This window comes from Drosophila gunungcola, unplaced genomic scaffold (genome assembly GCF_025200985.1).
Source record: "Drosophila gunungcola strain Sukarami unplaced genomic scaffold, Dgunungcola_SK_2 000001F, whole genome shotgun sequence".
Taxonomy (NCBI): Eukaryota; Metazoa; Arthropoda; class Insecta; order Diptera; family Drosophilidae; genus Drosophila; species Drosophila gunungcola.
The window spans coordinates 15412835-15433854 of NW_026453197.1; the positions used below are offsets into that span (position 1 = coordinate 15412835).

The following is a 21020-nucleotide window of genomic DNA, read 5'->3' on the forward strand; positions in this document are numbered from 1 at the left end:
AAACTACAATTTTTTACAATTTGGAGATACATAAAATTACAGAAGCAATATTCAGCTTTAAACCATTTAAAAAGTTAAAATTTTTCTCAACAAATTAAGTTTAAAGGATATTACAAAAAATATAATGGAAAATCATTTGGAAGAAATTGATTTTAGCCTTTTATATTCTGTTTCGATTTTTTAAATGAATGATTACATATTATCATATATATTAGCAGCTATCATTTCTCTGACAAATTAAGTTCAAAAACAGATCTAAGCTATTGAATCAAGGGCTAAAAATGTATTTTACACTAAAATATTTGAGAAGGTTCTTAATGTTTACGTGAATGGCTTTTCGAAAAGATTTTCAAGGAATTTTAGAGGTCCTATAGATTTTCTTACTTTTTTAATCCCCTAGTCCGATTCCCAGCTCGCTGGCTGCCTCCTCGCTGTTGGCCTGAACCACTCCGTATGAGGGGTTTTCGATGAGATGGGTCCTTTGCTTGTCGCCTCCACGACGTCGTCGCTGCAGTTCCCTGAGCACCAGCAGCGGAGTCATCACCAGGGCCAGGCAGAGCAGAATGGCCAGGAAGAACATGAACCAGTGAAAGACCAAGTGCCTGCCAGTTGTGGGACTAATTAGGGAGTCGGCGCCCTCGCAGGTTTCTGGGGCCACGCACTCCTGGCCAGAACGACAACCCATGGAGCAAATCGGTTCGCATTCGGTGCTGCTGTTGGGTATGAATCGATAGCCGGGCAGACAGACGCACTTCTCCGGCTCCAGGCATTCGGCATTGATGCACTGCTCCCGGCACTGGGCACGACATGAGTTGGGCTCGCTGGAGTTGGTGACTAAATGACCGGGATTGCAGTCACAATGTCCGGGGGCAGAGCATCGTCCATTTTCGCACCTGGGCCGGCAGGTGGGTGCACACTCGTACGGCACCTTGGTGTCCTCGTAGCCAATGAAACAGGCACAGCTGTTGGGCTCCACGCAGGTGCCATTCCGGCATCCCGGCGAGCACTCCGGATCACAGATCGAAACAGATCCGGCTCTCATCTTGTAGCCCTCGTAGCAACGGCACTGACCCGATCCCTCGCAGTGGCTGTTCACGCACTTCTGCGTACAGTACGGCTCGCAAGTTCCACGGGGCCACCTTTTGGCGTAGCCCACATCGCACTGGCAGATCTCCGGGGCAATGCAGTGACCATGGCCACAGTCCTGGCTGCAAATGGGCTCGCACACGCTGGCTCCTTGGGTGGGACTTGGTCGGTACCCGTTGAAGCAGCGACACTCGTTGGGCGCCACACAGCTGCCGTGAATACAGGACCTCGTGCAGATGGGTATACAGTAGAACGAGAGCAGGGCCTTGTAAAATAATAAGATATAAGTAATAATAACAAGATATAAGGATCGAGGGTATGGAAACATAATTTCCTAAGAGGCTAAATGAATTAAATCCATTTTCTTAAATAATCCTTTAAAACATTCAAACATACTGAACACCAAATGGGAATTCAAAAACTTTTAAAATAAAAATTTCTAAAATAACTTCGGAAAAAAAGGTTTTCTTTATATATTACTCAATCCGAAAGAAAATTCCTTAGTATTAGGGAAATGTAATGTAAGTAAGAAAGATCTAGACATGACCTTACTCCGCTCATAGAACCGATTATATATATTACATAAAGAATTAGGGAATTTTAGATGTTAATGTTCTCCCGTTAAAAATCAGGAAAACTATTTGAGTGCCCACCTGGTAGCCTTCCAAGCAGGTGCACACGCCGGGACTGCTGCAGATGCCGTTGCGGCAGCTTCTGGGGCAGAAGGGCTCGCACTCGGTGGTGCTGCCGTTGACAAAGACGTAGCCCAGTTCGCAGGCGCAGGTGTCCGGGGCGGTGCAGCGGGAGTTGCGCCCACAGAGCGGTTGGCAGGTGGGCGAGCAGCGGTGCGGCGAGGACTTCTCGAAGCCCTCGTGGCACTCACAGCGGCCGGGGGCACTGCAGAATCCATTCTCGCAGCCGGAGCGACAGCTGGGCACGCACTCGTGCCGAGACCCCTCGGCGAAGACGTGTCCTTCGAAGCAGGAGCAGTGGCCGGGCGAGATGCAGGTGCCATTCGAGCAGGATGGGTTGCACACGGGCTCACAGCCCGAGGCCAAGGCTTGGTCCTTGTGTACATAGCCGATCTTGCAGTGACACGTCTCGGCATCCACACAATTTCCGTTGGGACAGCCGCTGGAGCAGACCGGATCGCAAATCCAGGGCTGGCCCAATCGCTGTTCGTGGCCGGGATTGCAGCGGCACTCGTTGGGCGCCACACATTCGCCATGGTAGCACGCATCTTGGCAGACGGGAACGCACTTCTTGCGGCTCTCACTCCGCTGGAAGCCGGCATTGCACTGGCACTTTCCCGACTCCAGGCAGCGCCCATTGGTGCAGTCATCCGCGCAAATGGGCTGACACTCCGTCCGGGAACCATTCACAAATCGATGGCCCGCCAGGCACTCGCACTCGTCCGGAGCCACACAGCTTCCGTTCACGCAGGACTCGCTGCACTCCGGCTCACAGTGGCTGCGAACCCGGCGGTTCGAGAAGCCCTTGTCGCACAGACACACATTCGGTGTAAGGCATTTTCCCGTGAGCCCGCAATCCTTGCACTGCGGCACACACTCACTGAAAAATGATTAAGCAAATACTTAGCTGTTTAATTAGTGTGTCCTTATATAGACTTACTTGTCATCATTGCGTATATAGCCTTCGCAGCAGATGTCGTGGAATCCCGTGTATGTCTAGGTTAAGAAGAGCAAATTTTTATGCTTTAGACTAGAAACAACCATTTTAATATGGAAACTTTTCAATTGTGCTACAAAATTTTATCTTAAAATCGTGCTTTATTTCCTTAACAGATATTAGACTTAAAAGTTGAATATTTTGATTATTGCATTCAAAATGCTACAACTTCATGTTTAAGTTCAGTTATCTGGCTTTTATATATATTTTTTTAAACAATTTTAAGATTTTATAATTTTATTTTATTCAGTTAAGCCACTCATTAAATACAATACATAAAAAACATATTTGTAAAAAATTTACAGTCACGTTCAAATTTCAAATTCATTCCAAATTTTTTCGTTCTTTGAAATAAGATATTTTGTTTACAGATTTTAGGGAATAGCTCACCTCCGTTCTGGTTCTTCCCACCAAGGGACCACAATTTGATGTGCAGTTGGCCGAACTCTGGTACTTGCGCATTGTTACCAGAGTGCCACGCATTTTGACAATTCTTGGGATACACAAAACAGTTCATAAATTTGTGGGAAAAATTTAGAACTCGAAGGTTTTTACTCACGGAACTCGATTCACACAGGCCTGCACCTGCAGACCTCCCAATAAAACCAACAACAGCACAAACATAATGAGATTTAATTTTAGAATTAAAACTTGGCTCACGACTTGAAGCAACTGATCACATTAAGTCACACTTCACAAATGACCAACCAATTGACTTTCCATGGATTCAATGGGCAAGTAACTCAGACTTAAGCGCTTATCATTTAAACGTATTTCTTTCCTCTCTCTATCGGCTTTCATGTGCGTTGTATGTGTTTAATGAACCCAAATGCAGGGAGAACAATAGCCCCAGAGATTGCGATACGAGTCCAAGTGCAGTCCACTCGCATTGAGATCCTTAACATTGAATTTGCCAATTAAATTGTGCTTATCGTGCTATTTTAAATCACACTGGGCTCGATCACCTATAATTATGCTCTAACTAGTCTAATGATTTTTACAACATAATTAAAGTCCCATTTAACCCATGAAATGCAATTGAATAATATTTGTTTTTTTTTTTTGTAAGTTCATAGTAGCCAACACAGATACGCACAAATGCAAAAATATGGTTTCATTCAAACAAACTACATTTACTTATTCTTTTCAAAATATTTAAGATCTAAAACTTAAGAATTCTGAATTGCAATATTTTGAGCTTCCTTATTTTTTTCTTTCAGGATGAATTGTTAGGATATTATTTATTATCAGTTTTATAAAAATTAATATTTAAATTTAAAATTACTTATGCCAGTAATTTTAGGTTCATTAACATTGGCCCACCTTACCAAGAAACTTACACTCCCAATTTCAAACACATTGTGTATGCAGTAGCAAAATATTGTAAAAACAAAAATATATTCAATAACGAAAAGCTTCAATATAAGTATACAAAAAACAGAAGCAAAGTCAAATGCTGTTGTGAGCTTAACAATCGCGTTGGAAGTATATACTATAGCGATGCACTGGGCAACTGCTCATTTTTGTCCCTTGGAGGGGACTGATGAGTAAATTGCATCTCTAAAGCTTTTCGAGATCCAACCAAATTCCCCCATGCAGACTGGTGATGATTTGTACAGGGTCGTATTTATTATCTTTGCGAGTTTTGGCGTTGATCTTGACATTGAACTTGGAGATTAGTTCCACAATGGCTGCTTTTATCTGTACTGTGGCGAATCGCATTCCTGCGGGAAAATAAAATATTAATAATACAATGAATACAACGTTTTAGTACTTGTGATTTTAAAAAAGTGGTATCAGCTTCATAAATCATGAAAATATCATCTAAAATTTATCTTTTACTTTGGGGTAATTTTAGTTCCTAAATTGTTAACAATGTCTAGTTACCAATGCACACGCGAGGACCATCTCCGAATCCCATGAAGACACCCCGTTCTCTGAAAGTTTTGGCCGCGTCGGGCTCCATGAATCGATCTGGCAGAAAGGATTGTGGATCGGGGAAGAACTCCTCATCCACCATGAAGCAATAGTGGGGCACTACAACGGTGGTGCCCTTCTCCACCACAAAGCTGGGGCCATCCTTGTTGGGAATTTCGATGGATTCGGTGCACAGTTTGTTGGACATGAAGGCCGGCGGGAAAAGGCGGATGGTTTCTGCAGATAAAGAGATACAAAATCTTAGTAAAGTAAAACAATGCATAGAATTTGCTTCAGCTCACCCTGGACACAGGCATCCAAATAGGGCAAATCGTTGAGCCTGTCAAAGGCAATGACGCCATCCTGCAAATGGCCACTTATCTCCTCCCGAAGACGCTCCTGAGCATCGCCATTTCGTCCTAGATTGAGCAGCAAGTGGGCCAAAACCGTGGCCGTAGTCTCAAAGCCGTCCAGCAAAAAGGTCATGGAATAGGCCAGCAACTGGCGATTGTCCAGGGACCGTTTTTCTCCCAGTTGCAGGATATAGTCCAGGAAGTCCGATCGCTCGAACTGTTTTCCATTCGCCAATTGAGAGCGACGGGCCTCCACTGCACTGCCCATCAAATCGATGAAGAATTTTTCCACTTTGGGCGGTACAAAGCGCAGCTTTATCAAATGGCTCAGCGAGGGAAAAGTGCTGGTTAGCACAAAAAACAACACGAATGTCCAGGGCTGATTGAAGAGATCTTTGATGTGAGACATAATGGGAGTAGGCTTGTCTGAGAAGCTTTCGGCGCTCAATCCCAAAACACAATCGGTGACCATTTCTGATGTGAAGCAAAGGCTCATCTGTGGGTGTGGAGCAAAGCAAAACGGATTTTATTACACATATTATAAATATAATCTTTTCATTATGAAAAAAGCTCTACACGGTACACTGAACACAGGCGAATTAGTTTATCTAAAACGGAATTGATAGAACGAAAAACAAATTAAAGAAGATAAAAAACTTTAATTTTTGGTGGATCGTTTATGAAACATCTCATAATTTTTTTTAATTTAAATTGTATAGTTTTTTTTCTATTATAATTTAGATTAAATTGATAGAGCGACTTCCGAAGTCTATGTCTCCGAAAATTTTTGTCCCACGTAAAAATACTTTGAATGTGTTATGGACAATAAATACGTAAATAAAATATTGTTACAATTGGAAAGTTATAGAAACTATAAAGAATAGTTTAAGTTACAATTATAAGCCTGATCAATAATACATTCTCTTAATAAGGTATACATAGATTTGTAGGAGCACAAAAAAACGTTTTACTTACAAATAAGGGGTAATAAAAATACATACATGCTTAGCATTAACACCACCTGTTGAGCCCAGACGTATTTGCTTTTCCACCCACTCACTCAGGCTTTGGCACACCTTGTTTGTCACCGGGTAGACCGTTTTTATCTGTGGAAGGCATTGAATATATTTATTTCAAGATATGCTAAAAAATGACAATCTCTTACCCGTCCCATTGTTAGACCAGGGGTCACGTCAGCCCGCCTAGACTTCCACTTTTCGCCGGCCAGCGAAAAGGGATTGTTGGCGAAAATATAATCGGTTTTCTCGTCAATGTTCTTGGCCAGCTCGTTGTCATGGAAGTTCTTAAAGTTGGACACGAAAACGCGACGAGCCAACTCCGGGTTGACCACCAGCAGTTGTGGAGCTCGAGAGCCGAAAATTCCCACTGCGTCGTACTTGTGTTTGTACTGCCTGAAAGAATTATCAAATTATAAACATTTGATACAAATTAATCGATAAAATCAATACAATTTAAAAATTGTAATAATAATATAAATAAACTAAACCAAATATGTTTTTAGGCATGTAGAACTCATTATACATATTTCCTGAGCCTTAGGCATGTTTTGTTTTAAATATTTTTAAACTTAAGTTTACTTTATAAACATTCTTGGCAGAATGTTCCATATCCGATTAGATTGGATACTCACCTATAGATATCGTCTATATCGTAGATGGCATGTCGCTTCATGGTAAACATGTTGGGGTAGTTACCGACTAAAAGCCTGGGCTTGGGACCCGGCACTCTTCGCTTTCTCCAGTGGTCGTAGTTCCATGTGAAAACGACGTACATCAGCCAGACCGTCAACAAACCCAGGGTCAAAGTAATCAAAATCATTCTCGCCGCGTTCAAATACACCTCCACTCGCGAAGAACTCAGTGCCGATTCTGCGAGGGCACCAGCAATTCCGCTCTATTTTTAGCTGCTCATTGGGCTTTGATACCCAGTCCCCAGGGAGAGATTTCCAGCCACAACATGGACTGGCTTGCTCACAGTAATAACAATCGCTACTGAGGGAGAGGGAATGTCTATATATCAGATAAGAGCTAATCATTATTGCAGGCGGCCAATTTTCATATCAAGCAATTAGTATTTGTTTACAATTGTGTTTTATAAAAACGGGTTTGCTGTTGCAATCTGGGGAGCCTTAATGAAATTCACTAATAAAATCCATGTTGGATTGAGAAAATGGATATTTCATGATACAATATTTGTAAAAAGCAAGAACGTTAGCATAATTATGTGTGTATGATGAAGTGTTTTAAATAACTAGTGTGTATCTTACGAACTATGTTACGCAAAAAAATTTTATGAAATATCTACATGATTTGCAAGACTGCAAGAGTGACAATGCATTTTTTAGAAATCAACAAAAACTGTTTGACTTCTTATTTGATGTTTTGACATATATTAAAACACTTTTTGCAAGAGTGTCTATGATTTTTGTATTAATATAAAATACCTCTGATTAATAGCCGATCTGCTCGGCAACAGAAGTTCCAAATATAAAGGTTATCAACGGTCAACGTGATCTCAAATAATATTTAGCACAAAATTATTTTTTATTGCTCCGGACCGTTTCAAAACAATACAAAAACATCATTGAGAAGCGCTGACAGACGCGTATAAAGCCAAGAAAGTAAGCAATATAATTTCAGTTGCTTTCAAATACCGATCTTAAACGCTTCAACTGTTTTGAAACACACAGTGATGTCAAGTCTTCAAGCTCTGTTGTTTTTTGTTTTAATTGCTGGCGTTTGTTATGGATCTTTGACAGGACCCCAAAGTGGTGAGGATAATGAAACTGTGCCGAAAGACCTTGAGACCCGCTGCATCTCAACCGAACCAAAAAGCTTTAATGAAACGCTTTCTAAAATTGAGAGTTCACTGGAGAGAATCATTTTACAGATCATTTTCAAGATCAACTAAAAGCGGTACTTAATAACCCATCGTCGTCCCGAAGTTCCAGCTGATAGGATCAAGGAGGTTTTACATTGAAGAGGATCTTTCTCAAGACTGGAAAACTGCTGCAAGAACCTGTCGGAAAATGGGGGGCATCTGGCCTCGATTAAAGACGAAGAAGAGCAAAACGCTATTAGCAAAAAACTCGAACAATTAAATGGCTACTGGCTGGGCAGTAACGATCACGTAGAAAAGGGCAGTTTTGTGTCATTGGCCTCTGGTAAGCCAGCCTTTTTGAAGTGGTCAGATGGAGAACCAAATTACCATTTCGGATTTCCGAGCTGCATTGCATTGGGCGGACAAGATGCCCCACTGTGGCTGTCGGATTGTGAGTTCACAAAGCCCTTCATTTGCCAGGCTGATGACGACGTTTAGTTTGAAAAAATCCCAAAGAAACTCGGTTTTTCTGAATACAAGAAGCACAATTATTACTTGAAAAATATTATTTAAATACTTAAAACATTTTCACAAAATAAAAATTAAATCTAAATAAAATGTATGTGCAACATTCCTTGGAATATAAACTTTGCATTTCTTTTTATTTCTTTTGTAGACTGCATAATCTCAATCTTTGCCCATCTTTTTTTTTATATACGAAACACATCAACTTAAATTATTAAATTTATGTTTTCTGTTTATTGTATAAGTTTAATGTAAATACAAAATGTATATATATATGTATATATATGTAATTGAAATGTAATACCAGGAAAAACTATTGTAAAGATAAATACGAGCTTTACAAGTCTAGTTTATCTGAAGCTCGACAGCTGCAGCTGAACTTCGAGTAACTTAAATAATATTAATATATTTTGAGCTCAGTTGAAATTGGATCGTTACACAGAACTTATTTATAGAGATAGCGACGCTACAGAATTTTGCACAATGTCACAGTTTCGATGTGTTTGGGTGTGGCTGGTCTTTTTGATAGTATTCGTTGGCTCCATTAGAGCCCACGGCCCAAACGTTTGTAATAACCCGCAGATGGTTACATATAAACGCCCGACCCAAAAAAGCAGATTGGTATCATACCAGAAACACTCTTTTTGGAAAGGTTGGGAGACAAAATATCGCACTGAATATTACGTTGAAGACGAGGTTAGTAAAATGTTTTTGGGCATTCAATGATGTTCAATGCAAAACTATTGATAAAAGTGAAAAAGCTTTCTTATTTAGTTTACAACCATCAAATGTCTTTTATGTTATTGGAAAATTCCAATGTTTCAATTTTTGCCTTAAAGCTACCAATTGAGTTAAAATTACGTAATTAAAGCTGATAATAATTATTTACGAGATGAAATTCAATCTGCGAAAGACGGATGTGCTTATAATCTGCCACCACAAATTTTAATGGTTCAGTTTAATTTGAAAAATTGTGCCGAGTGGTTGCCAAAGATTTTCATTCAATTTAAAAAATTATATAAATAGGAAGCCGCATTAGTCATGATTCCGTTTTCTCTGGCTGTTGTGTGGTTGGCACTTATCTTTGTCTTTCCTTATTGCCGTCTAGTGGATTCTTTGAGTAATGTTTGCGTTGGTCAGACAAAAGTTTCGTATATGGGAAAAGTTTACAAAACTAAACTTGTACCATATCAACAATATTCCTACTTTACTGGTTACACGACAAAATATAGGCACAGTGGCGGATATGAAGATCAGGTAAATGGGGAAAGTTAATAATAGTCAATAAAACTACCTTTAGTTCAAAATTCTTAGTAATGATTATGTTAATTGAACTATATGTTGTTCTCCAGGTCGGCTACAGATTTGAACCGAAATACTCTTGCTGCTCCGGCTACGAGGGATCCATATACGACTGTAGGCCAGTCTGCCTGAAGAAATGTCCTGCCAACAGCCGATGTTCTGCCCCCGAACGTTGCACCTGCGATGACGGCTACGGCGGATCAGAGTGCCAACCAATCTGTCTTGCAGCTTGCGGAAAGAACGAGTTTTGCCAGCGACCTAACCAGTGCAGCTGCCAAAATGGCTACAACCGGAAATCGACCAGTGAAAACTGCCTGCCCGTTTGCGACGAGGGATGTGGAGATCATGGCTTCTGTGCGGAACCAGGTAAATGCCAGTGCGCACCCGGCTACGAAATGGTTGAAAACGCCTGCCAGCCAACTTGCGACCCCGAGTGTGGTGAAAACTCTTACTGCCAGGAGCCGCACTTGTGCGCCTGCTCGAAAGGACACAAGGCCGATGAGCAGGGCAAGTGCTTGCCCATCTGCGAGGAAGGCTGTGGCCCACACAGCCGCTGTGTGAGGCCAGGAATCTGCGAGTGTGAGCAGGGATTTGCCGGCAGCGAGCGGGGAACCAATTGCCAGCCAAAGTGCTCGAGCTGTCCGGAGAACGGGAGTTGCTTCGCTCCGGAAGTCTGCATGTGCAATCCCGGCTACGTGATGAAGGACAATCGCTGCGAGCCGCACTGCGAAAAAGATTGTTCAGACTACGGGCGCTGTGTGGCACCAAACCAGTGTGAGTGCTACCCGGGTTACGAGGAGACCGGAGTGGACAAGAAGTGCCAGCCCAAGTGCAGCAAGGGCTGTCCGAACGGGTTCTGCTTTGCGCCGGAGAAGTGCGTCTGCAACAATGGCTACCTGATGGGTCGCAACGAGACCTGCGAGCCAGCTTGCAGCGCCATCTGCGTGCACGGCACTTGCACCCAGCCGGATACGTGCTCCTGCGATCCTGGATATCGCTTCACGGACAACTCGCAGCACGTTTGCGAGGCGATCTGCGAGGGCGGCTGCCAGAACGGCGACTGCATGGCCCCGAATGTGTGCATATGCCACGAGGGCTACCAGCCGGACGACATGGATCCGGCCAAGTCCGTATGCAAGCCCATCTGCCAGAATGGCTGCGTAAACGCAACCTGCACGGCACCAGGTGAATGCAGTTGCTTGAAGGGACACACAAAGTCCTCGGCCAGCACTTGCAAGCCTGACTGTACCGGAGGCTGTGAGTTCGGCGACTGCGTGGCCCCGGACGAGTGCCATTGTCGGGCGGGATACGAGAAAACCGATCAGGGCTGTCGGCCACAAGCCACGACTACATCAAGTACCCCACAGCCTACCACTGTAAAAAATTCAAGGGACACAACTCTAGAACCCATCACAACTCCTGCCACATCCGACAGCACAACTTCAGAAAGAGCTCAGGACCCAGTGACCACTCCTGCCGCAAAACTCAACAACTCCGTTGACTTCCTGCACCAATCGAATTGCAGTGGCAATTGCCTGTGCTGGATCGAGTTCGATGACGAGGGCATCCTGACCACGGCCAAGTGCGCCAAGGTGTGCGTGGACCACCAGGACAAGCCGTGCCTTAACTTGGCTAACTGCCACTGCGATCTGCCAAGTGGCCAGCTGATCTGCAAGAACGACGATCCTGAGGACGAGGATTCAAGCTCCGAGGAGACGCACTACGTCTGCCGCGTGGTCCAGCCCATGAAAGCGCAATCGGAGGCGGAGGTCAGGTTGGTGGCCAGCAAAACATCCAGTCCCAAGTGGATGGTCATCATGGGCTCCTGCGCCGGAATCGTCCTTGGAGCGGCCCTTGCTGCTGTAGCCACAAAGTACTACCGAGCTCATACCTCCAGGCGCAACTTCGAGAACGAAGCCATCTATGAGGACTGCTTGTAGACCATAATCTTATCTATACTATATATCCTTTAAATTTACACACAACAACTAAAGAACTTGATCTTAATAAAACATTCAGCTAGCCAAAACAAGCCATATCTCATTTATTAAAAACGTGAATGCTATTTATTTGTTTTTCAAGCAGCTTGAACAAGCTCTTAAATGGAGCTTAGGGTAATTATTATTCATCCAAATTTGTTTGCAAAAAAAGGGGAAAACCCAGTCATTGCTTTAAAGGGAAGTCAGTCTGCATGTTTCCGCTGGAAATATTAAAACAGATTTCGCTCTCTTGTGAAAAATTTGTCGTACAATTTTCACTGGAAGTTTTTGGGCTGCTTTTATATGTATTTCAATATTTAAGGCATAGTGGCACTCACATGTACGTAATGACTAATTAAATTCATGCACATTATTTTATCGCAAAGAACGGCTTATGGCGATAAAATTAATAGTGGAGTCGAGTGGCTCGACATTGAGGTATCCTACACTCAAATGAACAGATTAACGTAGAAAAGAGGGCGAGTTAAAGCAAACAAAGACTCCATGACGTGTAAAATGTTGCATGTGCCCCTTAGAACATAGCATGCCCTCAAACAGTACAATTACCCTGTGTCTAAATGAGCTCTTTAGAATGCAGGCAAATTTGAAAGTTTAATTTTGTTCTTGTCGGACAACAGAGAGGTTGACTCCAAAAAGTGCTCGTTCGTAATAACTTAAAAAATAAATATGATTCAAAATCACCTGATATTGGTCTGCCTAGTATTGTGCGCTTCTAGCTCTCTTTATGGACACAATTTAAAAAATACTGACAAACCGTCCAGTGTGGAAATAAAAGTATGTATTCAGAAAAAAAAAAATCATACACCAAAAATCTTATATATAAATTAAAATATTCTCGTAGGAGAAAATAGTTTTAACTACCGTTTTAACTTCCGCTCCAACTACCGCTCCAACAACCGTTCCAGCTAGCGTTCCTACTACCGATCCAACTACCATTCCAACTACCGTTCTAACTACCGTTCCAACTAATTTTCCAACTACCGGTCTCACTACCCTTTCAACTACGAATTCAGCTATGGATTTAACTACGGTTTCAACTACTAATTCAATTACGGATTCAACTTCAGATGACTCAACATCGGATTCAACTACGGATTCAACTACGGATTTAAGAACGGATTTGAGTACAGACGCAAGAAGGGATTCAATCATGGATTCAAATATGGATTCAACTTTGAATTCAACTACGGATTCAACAACGAATTCAACTTGGGATTCAACTACAACTGATTCAACTAAAACTATTCAACTAAATTCGAGTACTGATATAAGATCGACTTTAAGTACGATATCAACTGCACGCTCCAGTAAAGAAACTGAAGATGGTCGCATAACTTTCCTTATTTTGTGTTTTACCATTTTGCTTTTTGGGATTTTTGTATTGCTGGTCATTTACCTTTCAAAAAGCCTCAAAACCCAGCATGATGTAATACCCGTATAGTAACAAATAATTAAACTAAAAAACTCTCTGATGATTTTTGATTAAGTTACGGTTATGTCAAATCATTGTGTCAAAAGACCTCCGATTCCCGAAAAATAATGGGGCCTACAGGTTTTAGTAATATTGGTTTTCAAAATACACCTAAGAAACCTTGTGCATTATACTTTAAAGTTCCCGAAATAAAAATTAAAATATTTAAAACATGAATCGCAAACTCCAAATGTCAGTTATAGATTAATGCCTACTTTATTTATCATCCCAAAAAAAAATACAAAAACGAAAGGAGACATCCCCACAAACAAATTTTTCAGTTTTAACAGTTCTTGTGAGAAAATTGTTCAGTGCGTTAGAGGAATTTGAAAATTCTGCATTCTGTTCAAAACAATTTTAACAAAAAGCGATTGACATTAACATTTATCATTTCTGTACGAGATTCTATTCGTCATAGTTCTAACAATATTTGTTGTCATCACAATTCAAAAATAGTAGACTGCCCTACCGATATAATCTCCGTTTTCAAAACTCATAAACTGTAAACATAATATAAATTTAGAAAAAAGCTTAAATAGCATTAAAATTTGTTTTCGTACATTAAAATACAATTATTTTATTTGCATGTTATTATTTAGTTTATTCTCTTTAATTTTTGCCTATTATGTTCGGGTGATGCCTAAGTGCCACATTTTCCAAATTTATATTTGAGATAAATAATAATGAATAAATGACAAATTGAAGTATGCGCAGAAATTATCGCATAAAAGCTTCACAGAACCTCTTTAAAAGTTTAATTTACTTTTGGACACTGGACGGAGCAGTTCGCCTTTCAATCCGACCTCAGAGCTCAGTTATAGCTTAACACAATGCATTTCACATTCGCGATGGTTGGAATTCTCATCGTCGGCATGGGTATCGTGCCACCCACTCCCACTGCTGCCGTGCGCCGGAATCACGATCAAAGGTGGGACTTTGAGTCCTTGGTGAAAACTACGGATTCAACTACAGATTCAACTGCGGATTTAAGTACTGACTCAACTATAGATTCAAGTACGGATGCATCTGCGGACTCATCTACGGATTCACCTACAACTGATTCAATTACGGATTCAAGTTCGACTTCGACGGAACCAGCAGCGTCCCCACCTAAACGTGGGTGGTCACCTTTCCTTCCTTGGATCTTTGGCATTTTCCTTGCTGTGATTATTGCAGTGCTGGTCATATACCTCATATTGCGCCGCAATGGGTCCTATTCTGTCAAAAGTCAGTGCAGATCGTCCAATCCAAACAACGTTCAATTCAGTTCAAACCATTTTAGAGACGTTAATTTAAGAACTGTTTAAACTACGGTTATTTTAAAATTTTGGATTTCCACATAATCATCTAAATGATTCTAATAAAACTGCAATGCAAATACCAAAGTTAATAAGTGTATACCAAAAAATTTATTAAAATATACAATAATTAATTTTTACAAGTATGTATTAAATGTATAATTTCTGTAAAAACTTAAAAAAAAGTTTGGTTTTCAATGAGTTAATGGGCATTTGTAATATTCGCTAACATCGATCAAAAAGCTAATTATTTAAAAAACTTTGATTTCCTTATACGCTGGTCCTAAAAAATTCCTATAAAACTGCATTGCAAAATGTGTAAGTATATGAGCGTTGAAAACTTTACCAATTAATTCGCTTTACATCAGCGTTTCCAACAAAGTAATAAAAATTTATTAAAATGTGCAATAATTAGTTTTCACAAGTATATTAAAATTGTATAATTTGTATAAAAACTTAAAGAAATATTTTGAGTTTTCATGACTCAATTGGCAATGCTAATATTCTCCAGTGCCGGCTGGTACAGGATGTAGTCTTTGGGCCTTATCGCTGCAAAGTAGCTTAGCGAGCTTAAAAAACAAAATCTTGTTCGATAAGCAAATGTTTTCTTTGACTCACTTTTAAGACAAGGTCACTTAACAAAAAAAATGGGTTGAATTTTTGCTTGGGTCGTTTTATTTTTGTAAGGGAAAGCTCGAGATCATAACCGAATACAAACAATTTGATTGCCTAGACCGGAACGCACATGGTAGATTGCTCATGGTAGGTAAATCCCGCATCGCAGATACACCGATTTCGGCTGACACACACGCCATTGCTGCACTTTCTGAAGGGAAGAAATGAGTTAGTGATAAATGGTAGATTTTGCTACCTATTCGATGACTCACTGGTAGCAGTCGGCCTGGCAGACACCGTCCTTGAGCTTGTATCCCGGTGCACAGTCGCACACGTTGTTGTCCTTGCAGAGACCGCCGATTCCGCAGTCCGGTTCGCAGACGGGCTGGCATCCGTCGTCGGTCAGCTGGTATCCCTTGGAGCAGCCACACACCTCCGGCTCGGTGCAGTTGTGCCTGGAGCTGCTGCCACACCCACTGCTGCAGATGGGGCGGCAAAAGCGACGCGTTTCGTCCAGCTTGTAGCCCGGATCGCACTGGCAGCTGCCGTCCAGGAAGCACTGCCCGTTCTGGCAGCCCAGCGGACAGGCAAACACGCAGTCGCCGTTGTCGTTCCGCACGAATCCGTCGTAGCACTCGCACTCGCCCGGCGACCGGCAGCTCCCGTTTTGACAGCCACACTGCGCCCGGCACACGGTCACGCCCATCAGCCTGCTGGCCGAGTAGCCCGTGCAGCACACCTCGATCATGGACAAACGGTTGGCCTGGTCCGCCTGGATTACGCTGGGATGCGAGTACTTTTCAACAGTATCGGGTCTGCAAAAATGGGTGAGAAAGAGATTAAACAGATCTCCTAAATTCGACGTTTTAGGTGCAATAAGAGGGTAAAAGCACTTAAACAAGTAAATCAAAACGTTTAAAAAATATATAGAGTAAAACACATTTTTAAAAAGAGTTTTACATTTTTTTAAACGAATGTTTTTAAATTTTAAATAAATTGTTTAAATATTTCGATCCCGTTCTTGCCTTTGTAACTTAAGCAGGTATTCTGTCTCTGGTCTAAAATTCAAATATACACAAACATATATAAATTTTAAATGGAATGCTAAAAAAAAAGTTGGTTCCATAAACTCATTAAAAAAAACTATGTTTTAAATCATTTAAAATGTCAAGGTATATTAAAGCAATACAATATAAAAAATATTTTTCTTAAATATTAAAATAACTGTAATACACATTTGCTTAGTACTCATACTTTGAGCAGCTATTACTTTGAAGTCAAGCAACATGACACGAGCCAGATTTATCAGAACCAAATTAATCTAAAATTTTGCTAGAAGTCAGACAAAGCTGGCCTTGTATTTATGATAAGCTTAAAGTTGGCTTCAAAACGAAAAGACGTCATAGGTTTTTTGAAATGAAAACCAACGTGTAGCAACGTGTAGCACATCCCAAAGTCGAGGGTTATTTAACAAAATATATACGCATAAACAATAGTTTTAAAATATTTTCAAAAAGCGTACAAAACTGATTTATAAATCTTAATGATAATTCTTCAATAATTATTGTAAAGGATTGTTACTCAAAAACTTCTGCAGCTTGTAAGCTGTCTATTTTTGCAGTGTACTTTCAAAAACTTACGGCACCCAAATGCGGCACTTGTTTTGCCCTGCTACAGACGGCGTTTCATGGGCTCGAATCAAATACTCGCGACGTTTCGGTTGCGGTTCACCGATTCTGGGATCTTCAAATTTGACTGGTCCAAGTCGATTAAATGACAATTGCCTGTTTTCGGAATACTCGCGGCCATAGGAACCCGCACCTGGTTGCTGAGATCTTCTATTATATTGATCCGAATAATTGGGCACATTGGTGTAAATGGTGGGCAAGCACATCATTAGCTGAAAAAAGCTCAGACGAAGGCCTACATCTCGTAGCCACATTTTGAGAGTCCGCTCGATTTGGTTCGATTTTCAATGTGTTTACAATTTGCCAGCTGAAATTCTACTATTTTTTGCCGCTTCAACAAATTATATTTTGTTGTCTTATCAGAAAAGTTATATTCTATGCATAGGCGAAATAGAGAAGATCGACTTATTTGTACCCACTTAAAAAATAGTGTTTTTTCTTTCAATTCGACCTAATTATAAATATTTTTATTCATTAAATTGAAATATGATGCCTTCCAATTAAATACACCTTAGATATATAATAAATAATTTTATACACTTACTTTTGAAAAATGTTCTCTTCAAAAATAAAAAAGTTTTTTGATCCAAAAAAAAGAATTTAACAAATTTTAAACATTTTTTTTTCGTCACCCTTAACTACCATCTCTATATACTTTTGAGAGATCACATCAAGTCTTGCAATTAGCAATGAAACCCCATAAAACAATCTTTAGTTCGTTCTGGCTTGACATACATTGGCCTGGCAAGCCCTGGATCTCTCCCACTCGATCCGAATTAAAAGCAGTGAGCTGTGGGATGTGGGCTACGAGTCCTCTTATCATTGCCTCCGGCTGTGATTAGACGCTGGCCCAACTGCGTCGTCGGAGCAGGCAGTAAACAACTGCGACTTGAGCGTTTCGGTAGCGAGGCACAAATAAGTCTGTCCGGGGCCCACCATGTCGCCACTTCTGCGCTCACTGTGCTTCCAGTCGGTGCTCCTGGTCCTATTCCTCTGCGTGCTGCAGGCCCTGGAGCTGCAACTCCACGAGCAGCAGCTTCAGCAGCAGAGGGACGAGCAGCTGCGCCTGCGCGAGGAGCAACGCCAGCGGGACCTCCAGCGGGAGCACGAGGCCCATCAGCGGCGCCTCTCCTCCTCGACCACCAGTCGCAAGCCCTATGTGATCCCCAACGGACTATCGCTGCCCCGGCGGGGCGAGCATCCGGACAAGTGCCACCGGGAAGTGCCGTAAGTGGGTGGGGCACGAAAACAAAACAATCGTTCGATGCCCCTTACACTTTACTTAAAGTACAAATTACTTAAGTTTACAATATTTTTAGTGATAAAAACAGAAATACTCTTATCAAATAAAAACAATATTATATCTACTAATGAAAGGTCCTTATTATCACACAACATATTATTTTTCTAAAATCAAATTGTTTTTGTTGATATATCGTACCTAAAACATAAAGAAAAATATATAATTTATGATATTACAATAATTAGAACATTTTAAAATTTATATAATTGCAATCTTTTATTTTTTAAAGAAATCAATTTTTTTTAAAGATTTAATACTACCAAACTATGATGGCCAAGGTAAATGACTAATATTAATCCATGGTCCAAAAAGTCAACAGAAACACATATTTAAGTCGGAAAAATAAACCATAAACATAAATAACACTCTTAAACTATAAATTAGATGAGTAAAAATATATAAATTTAAATAGTTTCAACCACTATGTCAATTCAATTTAAAATGCTTCACATATATTTATGTTTTCGTTAAATATATGTTTTTCTCACCAAACAATGTGATTTTTTCAGGGCCGTATTCTTCCAGTACGACAAGGAAGTGAAGATCGTGGGCAACAGCACCAACAATCGCTACTTCAACGTGATCGAGGTGTGCTGCAAGGGCTGGCGGCGCTACGAGTACGATTGGAGCCAGTGCGTCCCCGACTGCGGGGAAAGGTGCCAGGAGAACGGCTTCTGTTTGGCGGGAGGAATCTGCCAGTGCTTCGAGGACTTTGTGCTCAACTACCGCAACAACTGTGTGCCCACCTGTCCGCTGGGCTGTCCCCATGGTCGGTGCTACCTGAATGGCACCTGCAAGTGCGACCGGGGTTATGAGCTCGATGGATCGCGGAGGTTCTGCCAGCCGCAGTGCAATGCCACCTGTGGCCACAACGAGGTCTGCCTGGAGCCGGGCAAGTGCTCCTGCGCCGAGGGATATGCCCGAGGATTGAGGGAGTCTGCGGCCCTCGGTTGCCAGCCCATCTGCATTCCGGACTGTGGCTATGGCCACTGCGTCGGACCCAACGAGTGCCGGTGCTTCCCCGGATATCAGAAACGAGAAAACAGCAGTTCCTGCGAAAGTCCCTGTTATATGTGAGTTAACTAACTACTTCACTAAACCACAAATTACTAACACAAATTTGTATATTTATGATTTATAATATAATAATTATTATAATAATATAATGTTTATATTTATATATAATATTATTAATGTTTTTGGACTATTAAGAGTGAAGCTTAAAACAATTTGAAAATCTTTTAGAGCTGACATGGTTCACCCAATTCTAATGATCTTTTAGGCGATGTGAGAACGGCTTCTGTGCGAACTACACGACGTGTGTGTGTCAGAACGGGTATCGTTACGACGTGAACACCAGCAGCTGTCTTCCGGATTGCGGGGACACCTGCGCGAACGGAGTGTGCATCTCGCCGGGCAACTGCCGCTGCTTCAAGGGCTACGTCCGGAATCGGGAGCGTTGCGAGGCGGTCTGCACCGGTGGCTGTGGCTTCTACGGCAAGTGCATTGCGCCGAATGTGTGCGGATGTGCCGTCGTCCCTGGACCGGATCAGACCTACCAGCGGTGCGAGTACGGGCTGTGCAACGCCATGGGCAGATGCCGCTGCCAGGTGGGCAAGACGCGTTTCATAGACAGATGCATGTCGCCGGACACGGTCACCACATACGCCTCGTTGAACACCATGCGGGTGAACAGCTCGCTCATTCAGGAATTCAATCTGCTGCTCGGCAGGCACTTCAATTTGACCACTCACAACGAAATGTGGTGGTTTTAAGATAAGCCCTACAGTGTTCTTCCACTAACGCACACTTACTATTTCAGAGTCACAAAGAAATCACAAATAAATACTCATACATTTCTCAACCGCCGCGTTCTTATCAGTGGGTTCTATCACTAACCATACAACATGTTGTATGTTGTAGGGTTAGTGGTTCTATGCATATCTTGTGGTTTCATCGAATAATAACTACCCACTACCCACTTCACTAAAATAATAAATGTATTGCATTGTTTCTAAGGGGAAATGTTTTTCAATTTATAAGGCATTTGTTTCAAGTTTGTTGCATTTTCCTCTGCCAAATCAATATACCCCACGATTGCCGGGTACTGAAATAGTAATTATCTTCATAGGAATATAGAACATTTCTTTCTCCGGACACTTAAAAAGCCGAGCTTGACACAAACGACAATTTAGTAGCTCCGAGACGTTGACGAGCGTTGCGCTCGCATTCCAAGAGCCGACCTCACTCTCAGATTGAAACCGACTCGGCGAAATGCACTTGACATCCACGCTGATTGGCCTTCTTATCGTCGGCTTGGGGATCGAGCTACCCACTCCCTGCGTCGCCCAGTTTTGGCTACTGGCAAATCCCGCTCCTCAATGGTGGCGCAATGAGGCCCTGGCCAAAAGACCCTCCGGAATCTGCTACAAGTCTGTCACGTAAGTAACCCATTCGAATGGAAGAAGTAGTCGTAATATCCCATTCCCTTTAGTGTGGATACCGTGAATCCGAATTCCCGAAGACGACAGATCTCCTACTGCTGCGATGACTATGTGAACGAGGGCAACAGCCAAAACCTGAACTGTGTGCCCATCTGCAGGGAGGATTGCTCGAATGGCGTGTGCATTGCGCCCGGAAATTGCGAGTGTGCTCCTGGATACGACCGGAGGGACGGGAAGTGCCGAATTGAATAATTAAATAAAAATACATAAGCAAAACAAATTAAGTTACTTATTAGCTGTCAATTAATAATCTATTTTGATCTAAGCAAAGGTCAAGACAATTTAAAAGATTTGAAACAAGATTGTGAAGTGATGATCAATATTTTCGAAGGTATAGAAATATCTTTACTTTCTTAAACAACTTATTATTTTTATTTTTTATATATAATTTTTTTTTTTGTGGGTTAATCAGATGGATGATATTTGCG

General features: G+C 41.6%; 6 protein-coding genes across 7 annotated transcripts; 3 read left to right on the plus strand and 3 right to left on the minus strand.

Annotated features, from left to right (window-relative positions):
• Nucleotides 1-197: 197 nt before the first annotated feature.
• Nucleotides 198-3494, minus strand: LOC128262414 (multiple epidermal growth factor-like domains protein 10). The gene is made up of 5 exons (XM_052996659.1): nt 3335-3494; nt 3166-3268; nt 2719-2774; nt 1740-2658; nt 198-1351 (listed from the first exon to the last, which is right to left on the minus strand). Exons 1-5 carry the CDS (start codon nt 3397-3399, stop codon nt 389-391), a joined length of 2106 nt encoding a protein of 701 aa, XP_052852619.1. The 5' UTR covers nt 3400-3494; the 3' UTR covers nt 198-388.
• Nucleotides 3495-4141: 647 nt separating this feature from the next.
• On the minus strand, nt 4142-6954 carry LOC128262419 (probable cytochrome P450 28a5). The gene is made up of 6 exons (XM_052996671.1): nt 6697-6954; nt 6211-6457; nt 6047-6151; nt 4995-5541; nt 4663-4929; nt 4142-4499 (listed from the first exon to the last, which is right to left on the minus strand). Exons 1-6 carry the CDS (start codon nt 6882-6884, stop codon nt 4336-4338), a joined length of 1518 nt encoding a protein of 505 aa, XP_052852631.1. The 5' UTR covers nt 6885-6954; the 3' UTR covers nt 4142-4335.
• A 1865-nt stretch (nt 6955-8819) lies between these two features.
• On the plus strand, nt 8820-11739 carry LOC128262415 (multiple epidermal growth factor-like domains protein 10). Of its 2 annotated transcripts, none has more exons than XM_052996661.1 (2): nt 8820-9107; nt 9764-11739. In XM_052996661.1, the coding sequence occupies exons 1-2, from the start codon at nt 8895-8897 to the stop codon at nt 11651-11653; spliced, it is 2103 nt and encodes a 700-aa protein (XP_052852621.1). In that variant the 5' UTR covers nt 8820-8894; the 3' UTR covers nt 11654-11739. The 2 variants fall into 2 exon arrangements, with proteins under 2 accessions (XP_052852621.1, XP_052852620.1); XM_052996660.1 differs by lacking the exon at nt 8820-9107 and adding an exon at nt 9369-9668.
• A 3400-nt stretch (nt 11740-15139) lies between these two features.
• LOC128262425 (epidermal growth factor-like protein) lies at nt 15140-17117 on the minus strand. The gene is made up of 3 exons (XM_052996677.1): nt 16738-17117; nt 15370-15912; nt 15140-15308 (listed from the first exon to the last, which is right to left on the minus strand). Exons 1-3 carry the CDS (start codon nt 17037-17039, stop codon nt 15212-15214), a joined length of 942 nt encoding a protein of 313 aa, XP_052852637.1. The 5' UTR covers nt 17040-17117; the 3' UTR covers nt 15140-15211.
• Nucleotides 17118-17582: 465 nt separating this feature from the next.
• LOC128262420 (epidermal growth factor-like protein) lies at nt 17583-19952 on the plus strand. Its single transcript, XM_052996672.1, has 3 exons — nt 17583-18012; nt 18598-19161; nt 19371-19952. The coding sequence occupies exons 1-3, from the start codon at nt 17723-17725 to the stop codon at nt 19861-19863; spliced, it is 1347 nt and encodes a 448-aa protein (XP_052852632.1). The 5' UTR covers nt 17583-17722; the 3' UTR covers nt 19864-19952.
• A 317-nt stretch (nt 19953-20269) lies between these two features.
• LOC128262427 (platelet endothelial aggregation receptor 1) lies at nt 20270-20902 on the plus strand. The gene is made up of 2 exons (XM_052996679.1): nt 20270-20529; nt 20583-20902. Exons 1-2 carry the CDS (start codon nt 20363-20365, stop codon nt 20782-20784), a joined length of 369 nt encoding a protein of 122 aa, XP_052852639.1. The 5' UTR covers nt 20270-20362; the 3' UTR covers nt 20785-20902.
• The last annotated feature ends 118 nt before the right edge of the window (nt 20903-21020 follow it).